Source organism: Lissotriton helveticus, chromosome 4_1 (assembly GCF_964261635.1).
Source record: "Lissotriton helveticus chromosome 4_1, aLisHel1.1, whole genome shotgun sequence".
Classification (NCBI taxonomy): domain Eukaryota; kingdom Metazoa; phylum Chordata; class Amphibia; order Caudata; family Salamandridae; genus Lissotriton; species Lissotriton helveticus.
The window spans coordinates 1,454,991,066-1,455,006,365 of record NC_136063.1 but is presented as its reverse complement, the minus strand read 5'-3'; the positions used below and the strand labels follow the sequence as shown (position 1 = coordinate 1,455,006,365).

The 15,300-nt window shown below is 42.8% G+C and overlaps 1 protein-coding gene across 1 annotated transcript in view; it reads left to right on the top strand.

Moving 5' to 3' along the window:
* Positions 1–15,300, top strand: part of SLC22A23 (solute carrier family 22 member 23) — a 610,381-nt gene that overhangs the window by 555,464 nt on the left and 39,617 nt on the right. The window contains exons 7-8 of the mRNA XM_078688041.1: positions 165–400; positions 4,738–4,770. Of these exons, the coding sequence (XP_078544167.1) occupies positions 165–400; positions 4,738–4,770 (269 nt within the window). The remainder of the gene's footprint in view (positions 1–164; positions 401–4,737; positions 4,771–15,300) is intronic.

Below are 15,300 nucleotides of genomic sequence, written 5' to 3'. Positions count from 1 at the left end.
GACAGACTCTTCTGAGCTTGAGTTTAGGGATTGAGACCCATGTAGATGTTTAACAGCACCCTCTTTAATGTCCTTTTCTTAATTAATTTTCCTTTATAGTTATTGACTGCGAGATTTGCACAATAAACAAAGATGTAAACAATATGTATGTTTTTACTGTGTAGGTTGACTGGTTTTGGGATACACCACTGTTTTGCCAGAAGTATGATGGATCCGGAAATGAAAATCATGACCATTTTGCATAACTTCTATGCGGACTACTATACCATGGCAGGCATTGCGTTGGCATCATGCGTGGCTATGTGTCCTGTCGTGGGGTTCATGGGCCGAAGAGGTGGACTGTTGCTGTTTATGATCCTGACTGCCCTGGCATCCCTGCTGCAGCTCGGCCTACTTAACTGTAAGTAACAAAGGTCCTTGTGCGGAGGGACACAGCTCTCTTCAGCATAGGTGATGCGGGGCAAAAGCAATGCAGGGATTTTAGAGTCCCTCATTTATTCTCTTATTCTATTCTACCAGGGATCAGAATCATTTTCCTTCTTGTATTAGGGCCCAGGACCTCTCCTTGCTTTGCTGCTACTGGTAATTAAAGAGTTATTTCCATCTGAGCTTTGTTAGCAAATACTTTAGTAAGGTGGAAAACACGCATCCCTCAGGGACAGTAATTAGGTTGTTTTAAAGAATTGGGAAAAATATTTTAAGGAAAGGAAGTCTTCACAGTTCAAACCACATATTGTGCCTTTCTTCCACATCATGACTCTAGAGGAAACCTGGGCAGTGTTGATGAATCATTTAAACTGGGTATTCATAATTTGGTACTAGAAGTTCAGACTCTGTTTTTCAGTGTGTTTACCGTATTTAGGAATAACCGGAATAATGACAAAATTAACTTACTCTGTTGAAAATCTGCAAGAATTATTTTACAAACAAGTCTATGCCACCCCACCTCCCACCCATGCTTTTGTATCGCAAACTAATTTTATACTTGATTTCAAACTCTCTACCATTTGGTATAAAATTAATGATTTCTACCCAAAACTCTTTTTTTAGATAGCAGTCTATTCCAATAGAGGAGACCTGGCACTTTATCTGAGCGGAGTAAAATATCAAAAATCCAGCATAATATTGGGTGTTGACTAAATTGTAGCCAAACATATACACAAAAAGTACCACACGATTTTCTTCGTGTCCACTTCATAAGAATTGCCTGCTGCTTACTTGAAAAATATGTCCAGAATGTGTTGAGGACCAAAGACTATACCATACATCCTAAAGCCCACCCATGTCATCCTCATGTACTTGTTTCAATTCGGTTTCTTGTTTTCCTAAGACCAAGAAGGACACCGTGAACCTTGCTTCCTCACTAGTTCTCATTCTCCATTTCCCTACAGCATTAAAGAGGAACTAGAGATGAAATCCATGAGGCTTTGTTACACTGTTCAGTTGAGTTTACTTTTTCTGCTTTTGTGAACTGTTTTTTTTTGCTTTATTGCAATTTCTCATTGCCTTCCCAACCATCAGAAATCCAGCTGGAGTGCTGGCTTCAGGGGTGCATGCTTTGCTTAAGTGCTAAGTCTCTATGGCTCCATTTCACAAGGTGGAACGAATCTCAGCTTATTTACAGTTGACATTATTTCACGCATTGGTCCTCACTGGCCTTCTCATGTTGTTGTAGCAGTAGAAATGTGTTATGTTTACACTCTCCCAGAGACCAAATCAATGTAAAGAGCTAGGCTTACAGCTCTAAAATATATATTCTTGCCTCAGTGGTCCCAGTTGTGAACTAGTTACAACAAAAAGGTCTTTCCCATCCTCCAAAGTCAGTGTATATTTGAATATGAGTTTGTCCCCTTTGCAGAAAGGTTCCACTGGGGTTCCAATGACCAGATGACAGACAACAAACACGGCTGGAAACCCAGAACAAGCACCTACTCTAGTGAAAACAATGGTGACAATTCCCCTCCCACTTGATTCTTCCAACTCAGACACGCACAAGTGTAAGCTGTATGGTGGACCTACTTCTCCAACTACCTTACGGCCATAAATGAAAATAATGAATCTGCCAGAAGTCAACTCCTGCTGCATTATGTCACCATTGTAGTATGAAAAATATTTATGACTCTAGCAAATACTGGTGAACTCGTCAATATTGGGATTATGCAACCTGCCGTGGACCTGCACTTCACTAATCAGATGAATTCAGACTAAACTAGACGCAAATCACACTTCAGCAAGCCTGCAATAAGGCTAATGGGTGTGGATAGGTTTTACATTGCATGGGCTAGGCAACACTATGGTGTGGAAGGCCTGGACTGGAAGCCTCAGGTCCATATAAAAAAGCCTCACACGCTTCTAGACTTCTTCAGTTGATGAGTGTCTGGCAGGTTCCCCCCAACACAATCGAGTTAGGTAGGTGTCATTTGAACTGTCCACTGTGTGAACTATGCCCATGGAAGCTGTCTCCAACACTTGTGCAGATCAAAAAGTAATCCATAAAGAGGGCAGGCCTTACTTATCCGAGGCCCCGGATTGGAACGATGCATCAACCTCACACTTATGACCTGAGTAATCATAAGGGTTCGCCTGCTCTCAGAGACACAGATCAGCAACCAACAAGTGAGAGATCACTAAGTTTTGAAGCAATCCGACACCCAAGTGGGTGATCGGGTACAGTTTCAATACAACCATACCAACGACAGATGGCAGTATTGAGCAAGTTGCTGATCAGCTGCTTTTGAGAGGGGCTGACAGTAAGAGAATGATAGTCAAGGCCACGGGAGCGGACACTGCCTAGGAATGTGTTGTGGTTCAAAAACATTAATGCTTGAACAACCCATCCGTCTGACATCACTGTCTTAGTGTCGCTAGATGACACTCTCTATATGGAGATGTTATCAGGTCCACCCAAAACTTGACAAGCAAGCTGATATTGTGATGCTCACCCAAGATGAATTTAAGTCAGACCATTGTCTCTCAGCTAATGAAGGAGCCCTTAACTCACTGAAGCACAGTGCAGAGCTGAATACAGGTACTCTGTGTACCATCAGGTACCACACACAGTGGATCGAACAGCCTCTTAGACAATGTCATTATATTGTAGTTGCACCACAAACGATGGGGAACCGTCAGTAAGCAGGGCAATATAGCTAGGATTGGCTGCTTTAAACAGTGGCAGCTGCTTAAGATGAATCAGGTGGTGAGAGAGGTGCCATTCTGTCCTCCCTAGCTGTGCAAAGGGGCATGCTGGCTGGTGCTAACCATACCAAGACCTGGGTTCACTATAGTAGTTAATTGTTAGGAGATCTAAGAGAATGGGACCAAGCTGGTGTCTGGTCTCACTAGGCTAGGGGGGATGTGGTGTGGGAAGTTGACCAATAATACAAACGTTAAGTCAGCCTGGAGCGGAACATCTGCAAAATCAAAAAAATTCCAGCTAATCCCATTCTGCCCTTTAGTAAATAGTGTGTAGGAGGGATTTTGCAATATCCCACTTACATGTCACTGAGAGCAGAGCTGCGTATGTTGCCATCCACCCCACCTCTCCTCTACTTGTACCCACGCAAACCACTGACAAGGGACACTAGCTTCTGCTCCTATGGGACCCAATAAACTACAAAAAAACACATTTTACAACGTTTTTAGCGACCAACTGCAGTGTCTGGGGCAGAGAGAGTAAGGTGGATGCTGACATAGCAAAAATGCAAACATGTTTACAATACTCTGAAGCCTGGTGAAACAAATTTCCTCACCACGCTCCTGAACTTCCTTTTCAGCAGGGGTGGCAGTAAGATTGGTGGGCTGTGACCTTCAGATTTTCTAACAACCACGCTGGCATACAACGTTAAAATACATTATAGACAAGTCAGGCGCATGACAGTAGCTTAAGGGGCAGTGGAAAGGGAGAAGAATAGGGACTGGTGGAGATACTAAGTGAGAGAAAACACTATTTTGTAGAATAATCAACATTTTAAAGCGTTTCAAAACATTGAGGGAGAGTGTGCGTGCGTTTTTGTTTGCGATTGTAAAACTTCCTGGTGAAATCCGACAGACAGCTCTCCATACCCGACTGAAAGCACCGGTACCCAACTATATACCAGAAAATACATTTATTAGAGGGGTGCAACACCCCACACACACCCTTCCCTTCAGCCCAGAGTTTAGACTCCAGTAGCCCATGCCTTTCTTTGAATGCCTGTATGTGAGAGTGCTCGCTGTGTGACCTCTGGCAAGGCGTAAGTATGTGCTGGCAGCCAATTAATAATGTAGGCATAAACTGGTGCAGACTCTTGTTTGGAGAGACAAACCGGCACCTTTAACAGTGCAGACAGGAGTTGAAGGGTTGCAGCGTCTACTTGGAACCCAAATGTCCTTGCCTGTGGTAGCCAACGCTGCAGCGCAGCCCGCGCGCCACTGACATATCTGTTCGCGCGCTGCTGTTCCCCATAAATAGCCCCTTGTTGAATCTGAGCTCCCACTCCCAGCGCAGCGGACATTATTATTCCTCGCCACTCGTTCAGGCCTAATTAGCATTCTTCAGAGCACTGGCGCCAAAATGAAGGTCACATTTTACCAAGACTAGTGGATAATCTCGTTTTGAGAGTACAGGACTTTTCTTTAGATAAAGGTTAAGTGCCCGTAAATTATCATTTATTCACGTTTAATGTGATTAGTCCTGAATTAATTTCAATATATTTTTTCTTTTTTTTCTCCTCCATATTTGAATCATTTTGGACACAGTGATTGGGAAATACAGCCAACGCCCGGAATCAGGTACTTTTTTATATATTTATGCATGGTGTGTTACCTTGAGCGTGCTTAAAATTAGATAGTATTTTCCATTCAAAAGTGGCTGTGAAACTAAAGCGTATTAAAAGTACCTACAGGAAACGGGAAAAGACGCAATCCGGAAGAAACAATAGACCACCAGGATATTCAGAAATTCTCTTCTTGAATTTACTGTGTGAACATCACTCTTAAATTTCCTAGAATAAATGTTGCTTTTTAGCCGTCCAGACTGAGGTGGTTACCGAGAAAGGCGAAAGAGTTCCAGATAAGGTCAGATTTTGAAATGACTTCGCTCCATCCCTCTATGTGAACATTACTAGTGTAAGAGTCCCAGGTAGATATCCTTTTGACCTCTGTGGACCCCCACTTAATTATCACTGGAAACATGGGACCCCCACTGAATTATTATTGGTATTTGGGGACCCCCACTGAGTCATTTCTGGAAGCACAGGACCCCGGCAAAGCATTTAAGATGATTTGAACCCAGGTGCGTAGATTGGGGGTGTGTGAACTTTAGATTTCCCAACAATCACGCTGCAGTATCTTTTGAAAATACTTTGTATGAGAAGTGGATACGTATATTTAAACTACTTAGAAACACAATATTTTTCAAACTAGCCAACATTTTCTAAGACCTTCAAAACAGACACAAGAAAGAAAGAGTCTGTCTGTGTGTCTCTGTGAAAATCCCAGGAAAAACCCAACAAACACTACACCATAACCGACTAAAAACACTTGTACACAACTATTTACTGCAGGATACATTTTTTAGGGACTGTTATACCCCAAACACCCACACTGAACAATACACAGAGACCACTCATCGTCCATACTGTATGCTGAATTATGCAATTGTACTGCTCCTATAAATCAATCTGAGGATACAACGTTAATATTTTTAACTTCCAATTTCAAAATCCTACACAATTGCAGAACGGTTTTAAAATGTTCACATGTTATTTCTATACCTTTTATCAAAATCCGTTAAAATTATTTTTCTAAGCAATCGTGTACCCCCTGAGAAGACTTCGCAGATCCCCAGTGGTCCCCGGACAACAGGTTAAGAACCACTGGCCTACATCAATAACACCTAGTGTGACCTACAGCATGAATGACCAGAATTTTGGCTTCAATGGCACGTGTTCCTCAAACTTTATTTTACTTCAGTTGATCAATTAATTGAGAATCCTATTAGTTAGGCAGGGATTAGAGACAGGATTGTATCAATTTTCTTGAGACTGTGGAGGTGCACCCAGTTCCCTCTGTATTTCCTTCTATCCTATAGTGTGCCCTTCGAGTGGATCACTCATCAGTTGCTACTTGTGACCAGCACCCCTCCTTAGGGGCACTCTTTTAGAGCAGAGTGAAGAATGGGAGGACAGTGGAGAACGTCTCACGATTAAGCAACTAAATGTTGCCAACAGCTCACCGATCTGTCCACCCTGTCCTCCCCTCAGCCACGTCTCTGATTGTAAAGCAGTAGTGCATTTGAGGGTAGATGGCGGTGAAGGCATTTTCTCACACAGCATTAACAATTACTTACAGACACTACACTAATATAGTGCCTATGAATTCTCAGTTTGGCATCTTTGAAAATAAAATCTTCCACAGCTTGCCATGCAAGGTTGACGTGCATTCGTCTGTTCTGAAATTTCATCTTGGAGGATCCCAGAATTCTGTATCACTAACATTCAATTTTCTTTTTATAAAGGGATTTCATGCTCATACAAACCAAGTTAGCAAGGATTAGCAAGGAAGGGGAACTTTTAGTTGGTCCTCCCATGAATTTCTAATCCGGGGAATGTCCCCAGCCATCACGCAAAGAGCCAGCTATCACTTAAAACAAGAACAAATGCTACAAAATCGTTTGGTAATTGGTTGGATATTTTTCATTTCTTCTGTGCACTAAACTTAAACACTAGCCTTCTAGACACAAAAGAAAGTTTGCGTATGCCATTATTTGGATTGGGCAACCGAGTTCTCAAAAATGAACCTCATTGAGAATAAACTTGGCTAAATTGTTCTTATAATAATCGAAAGCTCCTGACAGCTTGTCATTTATGCACTGTCGTTTATTCTCTACATATTTCATCTCATCCTTCGTGACAACTTGAGAAAACCCCATTGGCTACCCCATATGATTCTCTGTGGGATGTTTGGGAAGTCAGAGTGGGATGGATGAACGTGGATCACTCTCTTGTGTGTCATTCCTTCTGTGATGACTTGACCAACCTGAACAGCCATGATGTGAAAGGATGTGCTCCTGATTAAAGTTCCTTATTAGACCGAAGATGGTGGTGGCTGAGTGAGTTAAAGATCTGTAAAGTGTCAAGAATATTTTGGTTGTAGAGGAACACATGCCAGAGTCTGGCACTGTGTGGAGAAGGAGGAACGGAGGGACAACCATATGAGCTGTCAGTACGGTCAGTAAAATATACCCCATATACTGAGCGTCAAATCTATTTAATATGCTGTCAACTGCAAAAACATTCCTTGTTTTTTTACATGGACCTATTTCCTTATTAATTTATCATAGACCTAGATGCATGTAATGTTTTACTTGCGTCAATGCTCCATGTGGTAAGATTTAGGCACTGTTTTTCTTTTGTTTTTGATAAGGGAATCATGCTCTGCATGTGCTACGATAATATTTATGGTCAGTTGTGGGTCCAACTGCCTAGCCTTGCACCTCTATCCTACCATACTTTACCTTACAACTTATCATTTAGTAAATGCATCCTACCCTAATTTTCACTATAGAGCTCACTAATAAATGTGATCAATGAGGGTAGGTCTGTTGACAGCGTCCACAGCCTTGAAGTAACCAACCAGTACTTAATTTGATCTGGTGGGGGCCACCTGCACTCTTTCTTGGAGACAGGCACTTATGTTTCTGTATCATATGTTTACCACGACCAATAGACTGAAAAATAAAAGGTGAACAGAGTGAGGAAGAGAAAGATAGAGAAACCGTTATAAAGGGAGAACGCAGGAACGTTCAACAGTGAAATAAAGGGGCTGGGGGTGTCTGTCAATGGATTAAGAAGGCACGAGGTGAATTCAAGAAAACACAACTTTGGTATTTGTCGCACTGACATTTAGCTGAACTGGCCATGGCCTGTTGAACAGTGCTTTTGATTTTACTAAAATTATATGTATAATATACTTACTTGAAAGAGCTTTCAGCCACCTCTCGTCATCCATTGGTCTGTTGTCATTCGCATTTTCTTCCACCCACTACAGCATACAGCATGGGAAGTGGGTTCAGCTACTTCAGCCATTGGATAAACCCCTTTGAACGACTGCATTTTGCTCTTTCACAGTGAGCACATCTGAAAACAAGGTAGTGTTGCCTTTCTGTTTAGAACCCGAGGTGAACAGAGGGCCTTTCTACCAGTTGTGAACACAGGCCACATTCCACGCATTATCATTTCCTGCCAATGAAAATACTTTTGAAAATCCCTTTTAGAAGTGTTCTTTGATTATCTGATTTTTGGTATTTCACTCAGACAAAAGAGGTATACTATTCCTACTAGTGAGAAAGAAGGGGGAGTGGCTCCTATAGGAAGCAAGGGCCCTCACACACCCAAAAGGTGTCATGCTTCTTCATAGGGCACCTCCTTGTTTGGCTGGCGCTGCAATGCCCAACGGGCCCGCAGGGGGGCTCTTTGCCGGAGATCTTTTGTAGACCGTAGTCTTAGCTATTGATGAAGTGGGTGTGTGGGGGGCGTGTGGTGTATATAAACAGGTGAGTAGAGTGTAGGAAGTGGGTGGATTAAAAATAACTATGGAAGCCCGCTTAACTAACTTTAATTAGGTAATACTCGCATATGGAGACGCTAATAGTCTCATCAAGTATTTAAGTTTGTGACTGTCGACATGTTTTATGCCCTATATTGTCAAAAATGATCGTGGCATTTCTTCAGGACCTAAAACAATGACTAATTACTCGAAAAAAGGGTGGTACGTATCTATATAGTAGAGTCCGTTCACCATCCCTTTCTCATTCACCATCCGCAGTCAATACATCCTCAACAAGCAGGTTCCTCTTCTGGGGGGACCAAAATTAGAAAGTGCAGGGAGTCAAACAATTCTGGAGTCACAAGACGCACAGTGGCGTCGCAAACGACTTTGCCCGTCAGTGTGCGGAGTGCAACTGACCGACCCTCCATGAGTCCGGAGTTGGTATTTCACAGCATAACAGATTGTGTCCATTTGAAACTGTTACGTATTAGGTTTTTCTCTTTTAACCTTGCATGTAGTACACAATCTGAAAGCTTCAATAATATACATGTAAATTCATACGTGGTCAATTCTTCAGAACACGTTTATTCTGGACCCAATTACACTAATGATTGTTTAATAAACTTTGCCCATGCAGAACAGCAGATTTTATCATGTTTAATTTGCAACAGTTACACACTTTTTCTTATTTCCTGCCTTCCTCTTTCTTGCTTTCCTTCTCTTATACCTACTTTCCTTCTTTTCATTATCTATCTTCTTTCTTGCTTTCTTTTCAACTTTCCTTCATTTTTAACTTGCCTTCTTTATTTGTTCCTTACTTTCCTCCCTTCCTTCTTTTCATCTTATCTTCCTTTCCATCTTTACTTTTTTCTTTCTCTCATCTTTTCTTCTTTTTTTTCCTTTTTCCCCGTCTTTGTTCAATCTTTCCTTCCTTTTTCCTTTTCTGCCTTCTTTACTTTCTTTCTTTCTTTTTTGTCACTTCATTTCTTCCTTATTGCTTTCTTATCTTCTTTCCTACCTTCTTGCTTTCTTTCCTTCCTTCCTTCCCTCCTTTTATTTATTTATTTTATTTTCTCTTTCTATCTTTCCTTCTTTTTTTCCCTTTTTGCACCATCTGGACTTCCTCCTTTCTCTCCATCTATACTTCTTCGTGTGTTCTTGTGAGGCTGAACCTACATACCATTGCAGCAATTTACCATGAGCTGTCCCGCCACAGACAAATTATTGTTCAGGCTATTCCTCCTGCCTTTTTGTATCATCTGAAGTAAATTTCCACACAAATAACAAGCCTCTTGGTTGAAACATGCTTATTTAGATCTCAAAAGTCTCCCCAACCTTAGGCTCAATCAGACTCCAGTGTTCATTTTTGGTGTGTTCACATCGATCTTCATGTCCCTCTATTATACAAGTGGGTTTCCTTTCAAGTGATGGGTTTTTCTCTATACAGTTTATCAATTTGGACCATCTTATCTCTTTCCATTGCTTCCGTTAGGTTGTTGTCCACATTAATTACCAATATTCTCAAAAGTAAATCTTTTTGGATCAAGATTAATTTCTAAGCCTGTTTCTATAAGAAAATCTCAACACAGTATAAGAAATCAACAAGAAAAAATGTATAATTGACAGTAGAAATATATTAACATTTGACTAGGTAGCCCTTGTATGCTGATCCACTTTGTCTACTCAAATGCTACTTCTCTACCTTTATGAAGTAATTGACAGTAAGAGCCCCCTTCTATCTATTTAATACTTAACTTACTATATCTTACTATATATTATTATATTTGTTTATAAAGGAAGGTCTTTAGTTTCTTACTAAAAGCGACTGACACATCCTAAGTTCTTGAGGGAGAGAATTCCACAGTTTGGGGCCAAAGTAAGAGAACAAGCGGCGGCCTCTAATACAAGAGAGTTGAACTCTGGGAACAGAAAATAGAGAGACTGGCTGATTGCAGCTGTCGAGTGTGAACTTAGGGTTTGACAAACTTTGTATGTAGGAGAGCGCCAAACCTTGTTTAGCTCGGAACATGTAGCATAACGCCGTGAACTTGACGCGTTTGTTCACCTTGGAGCAGTGGAGTTGATGGAGCAAAAGTGAAACTCAGGTGTGTCGAGGAAGCCGAAAAAGAAGTCTGGCCACCCCATTTTGTATGAGCTGCACACAGTAAACGGAGGCTTTATCAGCACCCAGGTACAATACATTGCCATAGTCAAACCTGGAAATCACCAGTGCCTGCATTATGGTTCTCTGGGCAGCATGTGGAATTAGCCAGAGGATTTTTTTTAGCCACTTGAGAACCACAAAGCAGGTTGCGGTGACTCCGGATACCTGAGCTCTGAGGGCGAGGAGAAATGTCAGGCCAGTGGGAGCTTCCCCAGAGTTCAGGGTTGTTTCCCAGAATCAGAACTTCTGTTTTAGAACCGTTCACCTTCAAGGCATTTCTGGACATCCACAAGGGAATGTTACGCAGTCAGACCTGGAGCATGGTAGGGTCCTGATGCTGAGCACCTGAAAGAGAGAAGATGATCTGGGCATCATCTGTGTAGGAAAAAATAGTCCGTCCCGACTTTTCCGCAATGGCCTCTAGAGGGCGAACGTAAAGATTAAAACGCATTGGGCTTAAAATAGAGCCCTGCGGTGCTCCTGACTTTAATGCTACTGGATTAGATTTAGTGGTATGTGAGAAGACTTGGAACTTGTAATCATCTTGCTATTGGACATTCAAAGTCTCATTCAAATCGTGGCCAAATCTGACATTGAAATAGCCAGAAACACATATTGAGTCATTTGAATTTACTTCTGTTATTGCTCTCATTTCACTACAATTGTGCATCATACTAATAATATTGTGTATTTTTTCAGAAAAATTAACTTGACTCTCAAGAGTGAACAGTCCTATGAAAGAGAACAAAGTTCACATAATAGGGTTTAGACGGTTATTATTATAGCGTTTGTGTTGTCTTGCCTAATGAGATAGTCTGTATTTGTGTAACATATATGTTTAGGGTTGTTCCTCCGATTTTACATTTACTGTTAAGATCAACAGTATACAAATTATGCAAACAGAGGTAATTAGGAGCAGGTTTGGTGAGAGAAGCTAATAATGCCACAGGGCAAGAGTGATTAACCCTACTGTGTAGCTAAATTCTATGAATAGGTTTTTTCTTACAATTTATAGTGAATTGGCAGGAGAGGGAACTATGCTTATGTTTGTGGTAAGAACATATTGATTGGTAGCCTAACAGAAGAAGTGGACTAGAGACTGGCTGTTTTAGAATTTACGAACTGTACATCCTAAAACAAAGTGGCTTCTCAAGCTCTTGAGTGAGGTTGCAGACTTTGAGGTCTTCTCTGAGGATGTTAATTATAGTATAATAGTCCTCCACTTGTTAAGGTTTTTTTTATTTCATCTACAGAGGTGTTTGTATGCAAGTGCTTTGAGGTAACATATTAAGGATGATCCAGGAGTGAGCGCAAATAGTTACATGGAGAAAAGTGTAGGAGAAACCGGTGTAAATTGAATGCTGTCTCCTTTAAATCACTGAAATGATTGGAAGAGGTAGAGTTAGAGAGTGGGTAAATCTCTATGGACGGAATCGAGAGTTTTTCATTGGGTAATAGGTACCCGGGGAAGGATGTGCATTGGTATTCATATCCAACAGGACATGGCCCTGGGTGGAGCAGTCATTGGTGGGAGTAGAGGGGCATAGAGTATTCGAAAGGAGGATGAGGCAAGAGGATCTCCGTGAGTGAAAGAGCGACTGGTGTTAATAAGAGAATGGTAAAAGAGAGGGGTGTGAAGAGTTTGTTGATATTATGATAAAGATTGAAGTCATCAAGGTTGATATGGTCTGTGGCCGAATCGAGAACCGTGCCAAGCATCTCAAAAGACTTTTTCAAGGTGTCTGCAGGTAGAGTACTACTAAGTGTGCTTGAAAAGGAGTAAAGACGAGACCATCATGTGATCAGGGTAGAAGTATGGGGAGTCCTCTTTGACTGCTGGTACCATAGTGACTGACCTATTGCTGATCATGCTGGGCCATGTGGAAGAAGGTAACCTGTTCTGTATGAAGCACAGTGACCTGTTTTAAAAGTATCTTTTATATCGATTGATTGATTGCTTTATTACGATATGCATATATCATAAAAGCAGTACAAAAGATAAAAACAGCATGTCGAAAAAAAAGTATGACTGTGCATTCGATAAGAGAATAAAACACATTAGATCAGCATAGATTAATTAAAAAAGAGGATTAAATTGATATGGACAGTCTTCTATGTCTAATCAACCAAGCCCATTTTAAAAACTTGGCAACAGCACAAACAATGGGAGGGGCTGTATTGGTTAAAAGAATCCGGAGGGCAACAGAGTACTGGCGGGTACCCAATTCTCTGCAGATAGGACCAAGCCAACGTGATCTGGGGCGACCATAGTCCGGGCATTCGAAAAGAAAGTGTGGCACCGTCTCTGATTTATCGGGACAAAGAGCACAAAAGCGTGATGAGGACTGGGGTTTATTCCACCTGGAGCAGAAGTCGGCCAAGGGTAGGGTTCCTAACCGGAATTTGATGTACAGGGACCGATCCATGGCGATTGTTATTATGTCCATGTACGGCTCGTAGGTGACGACATCTTTTATCAGCAGAAAAGCTGTGGTAGTTTTGCAGTGCTGCTGGCTACTGATGCGCTTCACACGAACCCACTCCCAAAAAAGTTTTTTTAAAGTCTCCTTCGGGGGAGCGGAGTGGCTATGCCAACAGGAGGCCAGGCCTAGGTCCCCTAAAAGATGTTTAATGTCCTTCAGCCATTTAATACTATGCCAACCGTCGGAGTGCATCACCTCAGCTAGACCATTGGCATAAGATTTTAGCTCAGGAACCCTCCACAGGCGAGCCCAGAGCAAGAGGGGTCGAAGACGGGCCTGATCCCTTATAGCTTTGCAGCCAGTATCCATGAGCACTGGGATAGTCGGACTACTCGATGGAATGGCAAGGAGATCTTTAATGAATTTGTTTTCGGCCTTGCTCAGTAAATCCACTTTGCCCAGGCCCCAAAGTTCGGCTCCATAGAGTGACGCAGGGACCGCGCGTACTTTGTATATGTCTAGTAGAGGGGCAACACAGTGTTTTGTTGAGTTGTTGAACTCCTTGAGGAGGGCCCCCCCCACCCTTTTGTGGGCCATTGTCTTTTTATTGATGTGGGCGGTCCAGCTCATCGCGTCGTTAAGTCGAATTCCCAAGTAGTCGAATTCTGCCACTCTTTCAAGGGGTATGGAGTTCAGAATGGGAGGGCGGCCAAGTTTGCGTGGTGGATGCATAACTAGGTACTTGGTTTTTTCCACGTTGATGACAAGTCCCCTGGTGGTGCAAAAGTCCTGAAAGCGGTTCAGTAGTGTCTGGAGACCTTGGGGGGTTTTAGAGATGAGGAGGGTGTCGTCGGCGAACAGCAAAGTTGGAATTTTTACGCCTCCCAGAGTGGAAGCGTCTGCTGGTTCGCCGAGTAGATGATCTACCACTCCATTAATGTAGAGGGAGAATAGGGTGGGGGCCAGGACACAACCCTGCCTTACTCCCCTCTCGACCCTGATCTTATCGGTCTTTTCCCCGTTCAACCCCCATCTGACCTGAGCATAGGTGTTGTTGTGCAGTTTGATAAGGAGGTTTAGTATATACGGGGGCATCCCTAGTCCGTGAAGCACCCTCCAAAGTTCCTCCCTAGGAACCAGGTCAAAGGCAGTCTTCAGGTCAATAAAGGCCAAATAAAGACTGCCTTTGCCCAGCTCCACCACCTTCCAGTGTAATAGCAGGAGCCTAAAGACCTGTTCAATAGTTCCTGTGCCTGAACGGAACCCGGCTTGCATATCGGACAGGATGTGGTTATCGTCCACCCATTGCGAGATCCTCCCCAAAATGGCTTTCCCCGCCAGTTTCTGGCTCGAGTCTATTAGGCTTATAGGCCTGTAATTCCCAGGTAGATCCCGGCTGCCCTTTTTGTAGATGGGGACCACCTCCGCACCTCTCCAGGAATCTGGCACAGGGCCTCCCCCAACGATTGCATTGAGGAGTGCAGAGATTAGTACCCCCCATTCTTCCGGATATGCTCGGAGGATATCGCCTGGTAGGCCATCCGGACCAGCTGCTTTTAATGGTACCAAGGTTTTAATCTGCTTTGTAACATCCAAAACCGAAAAAAAATCCAGGTCTTGGACTAGAATGGAGGGCGGGAGGTTAAAAGGGTCGTTTAGTGGGCCTTCAGCGGCAGAATAGAGTTTTTGGAAGTGGTAGAACCAGGTCTGGGCATTGATGGTACAGGTCCTCAGGGTATCCTCGGGACGGTTCCTATTGCCCACCAAATCCCAAAAACCTTTGGCGTCTTTCCCACGACTGGCAGCCAGGAGGTCCTGCCAGAAGTTATCCTCCCACTCCATCTTAGCGTTTTTTTGGCAGAGTGCATAATGTCTCCTGGCCACCCTAGTCTTGGACGGTAGTTTGGACTTAACTGCTTCAATGAGAAGTGACTTCGCCTCCCTGCACTTCTGGTTGTACCAGCCCTGTCTAGCTCGTGAGCTTGGTTTCCTTCTGTTCGTATTAGCTGGAACTACAAAGAGGTCACTAATAGCCTGGGTTATGGTACAAAACCTTTGGGCCACCTCCAGCAACCCGTCCTCTTGGGGGTCGAGATTGACTAGGGCTGAGGCAAGAAGCTGCCTGATAGCAGAAGTTTTCTCCTCTGAAAGTGCCAACTTCGCCCACTTTAGCCGCCGTCCACA